The sequence below is a fragment of the Pistacia vera genome, unplaced genomic scaffold (genome assembly GCF_008641045.1).
Source record: "Pistacia vera cultivar Batoury unplaced genomic scaffold, PisVer_v2 Contig829, whole genome shotgun sequence".
NCBI lineage: Eukaryota > Viridiplantae > Streptophyta > Magnoliopsida > Sapindales > Anacardiaceae > Pistacia > Pistacia vera.
In genome coordinates this window covers 1,053,779-1,057,180 of record NW_022196700.1, presented here as the reverse complement: position 1 = coordinate 1,057,180, position 3,402 = coordinate 1,053,779, and the positions used below count along the sequence as shown (strand labels likewise).

General features: G+C 34.2%; 1 protein-coding gene across 1 annotated transcript; it reads right to left on the bottom strand.

Moving 5' to 3' along the window:
* Positions 1–1,119: 1,119 nt before the first annotated feature.
* Positions 1,120–2,919, bottom strand: LOC116118019 (peroxidase 5-like). The gene is made up of 4 exons (XM_031404009.1): positions 2,704–2,919; positions 2,421–2,612; positions 2,168–2,333; positions 1,120–1,670 (listed from the first exon to the last, which is right to left on the bottom strand). The coding sequence occupies exons 1-4, from the start codon at positions 2,917–2,919 to the stop codon at positions 1,261–1,263; spliced, it is 984 nt and encodes a 327-aa protein (XP_031259869.1). The 3' UTR covers positions 1,120–1,260.
* Between the last annotated feature and the right edge of the window lie 483 nt (positions 2,920–3,402).

Here is a 3,402-nt window from a genome sequence, read left to right as displayed (position 1 = left end):
ATTGATGTAGAACACCACTATAAGATCAGTTTCAAATGGCTTTGGAGTCATTACAAAGAAAACGAGAAAGTGGATTCGTAATTGTCCAGTATAGCATAACTGGCACAAGTGTCGCGTGTGGAAGCGGAGTTCTAGGATGATCTATGCTTACACAAATATGGACACTCTCATCAATAGTAAAGGATGGTCTGACGGTGAACACAAGTATTTAGCTACAGACCATGATTTCACGAGCTGCTCTCCTTAGATCACCAATTAGCTAATTGAGATATTTACAAGTCTTTTGGAAGTATACTTGGATTTTGGAGATGTGCTTTTATGTTTTGTTAAATGAAGAATCTGTGAGTAGTTGTCATGAATGTTTTCTAATTTTTCTTTTTTTTTTTTTCCATTGTTAATTAATGTGGATGAGTGGGAAAGAAATGGGGGAAACAACGGAAAAAAATAGTGTTTATATTCTGTTTGGAAAGTCAGAAAAAATGAGAAAGAAAATGATTTCAGGTTGAAGAAGATGATGGGTGGTTTAGTCTATTCACCTTATTGGACAATGACTAATTGGTAATTTGGTATATTAACATTCTTCATAGATTCTAAGGGGTAAAATGGTCATTGTTGATATTTGACAATATTTTTTTACAATTTAACTAGATGGACCGTCAAAAATGGGGTTTTCTTCCTATTTCTCAAACTACTGGGTGCTCCTAAAATTCATCAAACAGACGGGGTTTCCTAAAATTATCCCTTCCAAATTTCCACAAGAATTATGCTACACTACTAATTAAGCATTTTCGCACTCAAATTCGGCAGAAGAGATTAATAGGCCACCAATTTAATCACTTATTAAGGCGACTCTAATTAAGTATCTCAAATTAGATTATATGTTTAGGCTACTCTAATTATAAATATATATATCTAGAATATCAAAATGTTATCAAGATCCTAATTGATTTTCTAATTAAGAATTCACAGTCAAATTAATCATCAGGTTTAAATTAATCTATGTCCATAACGATAATTGTTTCACTAAGAATTAATTTAAAGGGCTTCCAAAATAAAAAGAATCTACATCTCTTTTACTCTGGAAATCAAACACTTGTAAAACCAGAAAATTTTGTATTATTGATGCTTCAAAAACTTGAGCTGGAGGGTGGCTTAAAAACCTTATTAAACCATCCAAAAATACTAATCATATAGTTAATTTAACGCATATATATAGTTTTCAACCATATGTATCCAAATTGTACACATACACAATCTTAATTAATTAACAACCCTACAGTTTGCTCGAATTTCTCCTGCACTGCCTGTTAAAACATCAACTTTGCCCATTTTCACCATTGCAGCCGCGAATTTATTCTTCCAAAGGAGGGGCGTCATCGCATTTTGATTCACTTGCCTTGCTGTTTCTGGGTTCGTGAGCAAAGTTTGGTCTGATGTGAACAACCCTCGTTTGTTTAGAATATCGACATAGTATCCCGAATCCATTGCGTTTGGACTCGAAGGGTTGATTGGAACAACCAAATTTGGATCTGTGCTGCCTTGTGGGCACTGTCTCTTCAACTGAGCAGCGTACATGGAGTTCAAACTTGGATCCTGACTGTTTGTTCCATTGAAATTGTATAATCTGTCACTGAATGAAGGGCAATGAGAGCGTCCGATGGTGTGTGCTCCTGCATATATGCATGGTTCAATGTGCTTTGTGAGTAATAAACTATTTTATAGGGTAAGGCCTACTCTGACTCCAGAGTTGTGTTGCAGCAAGCTGAAAAGATAATTTAATATTTTTGACAAATTTTATAATTTTTCAACGACAAATAGACTCTAGTAACAAAAATTATCTGTTTTAAATATATTTCTGAGGGCTTAAATCTCTCAGAAATTGTAATATTATGAGAGGTTTCGACTGGTTTTTTCTCTCATAAATATTTTATTCATCTTTTGAAATATATTTCTAATCAAATTTTTGAGGATAATGCATCTCGAAAATAGTATTATTTTTTATCATGAAAATATAATTTCCAACAAGAGAATTAGCGATGATATCCAACGGCTTCAAATGCTTGAAAAACGTACTTTAGAGGCGATTCAGCCCTCAAAAATGAATATTTTTGTTAGAATCTAGCAGAAAGATGGTCAAAAAAAAAAAATTTCCTTACAGTGCTATTACCTGAGAGTGTAACCATTTCTTCTTGTGTGAAGCCCTTGTTTGCGAACCTTTGAGTTAGTTGATTTACAGTGAACGAAGGTGGAGGTAAATTGGTTAATGACTCGGAGGCTAAAGAAACTCTGCCATCTCTTCTTCCAGCAGGAACATCATAGCCAATCCCTCCAGCCTGCATAAAAGCATACATCAGTTATTCTATTAACCAAAGAAAATCCTTATTAGAGAGGCTAATCAACGGCGCGCGTCTTCTGCTTACCAGCTCCACACTGTCTCTTGCAGCAAATGCAAGTATATCAGCACAAGAAACAACTCCTTTACATTGAGCTTCCAGTCGCGCCTTCGCATTATCAATAACTTCGAATCCTCGTAGACTAGGGTTATTGGCAACAGAATCTTTCTCTGCTTGGTTTGAGGGAGTGGAATCCAAGAGCACAGATGCATCGCAACCCTATAAAAACATATCACAAATCCATTGATTGATGATTAATTAGTATTATGAAAATATTAAAATTATTGATAACTCAATTAAATTTACTTACCCTAACAAAGCAGTCATGAAAATGCATTCTCACGAGACCAGCAGCCACGCCTTTATCGCTAAAGAATCCTTTTCTAACTTCATCTTTAACAATAAACTCAGCAAATCCGCATGAATTTTTATAAAACCCAACTTGAAGCTGCGAAGTAACATTTGCTGTAAACAAAACTATAATCAAAGTTAAAATAACTTGAAAATTGAACAACATTGGACTCATTTCTAAACAAGCTTTATATTTATAATTATCTGAATGTGCATGCTCATAACATCTGTAGATGAATTTATATATAGATGAAGATAATAGTATGAGCTTATGTATTTAGTGGAATGTGAGAAGGTAATAGCTGTTAATAATTAGGAGATAAAACAATGAACAAGTTGTGCTTTCGGTGATTAAATTTTGTTAAATACAGAGGGCGCCATTTCCTGAGTTTACGCATGTAACAAGATGAAGAAACAATGAATCGCTTTCAAGTTGACTTAAGTGCGAAAAGGTCCAATGGGAGTTGTTGGAGATTGGTATTATTAAATTATTGTTTCTAATTTTATTGTCTAAAAGGGAAAATGATCTGCAAAAGACAACAGAAAAACATCACTAGCTAATTAGCTAGATTTGCATTATACCTGGATCTGGTTATCCCTTTAGCAGGTGCATTTTGGGTCTACTTTTGATGTCACAATATGCCATCTACCAAAATAT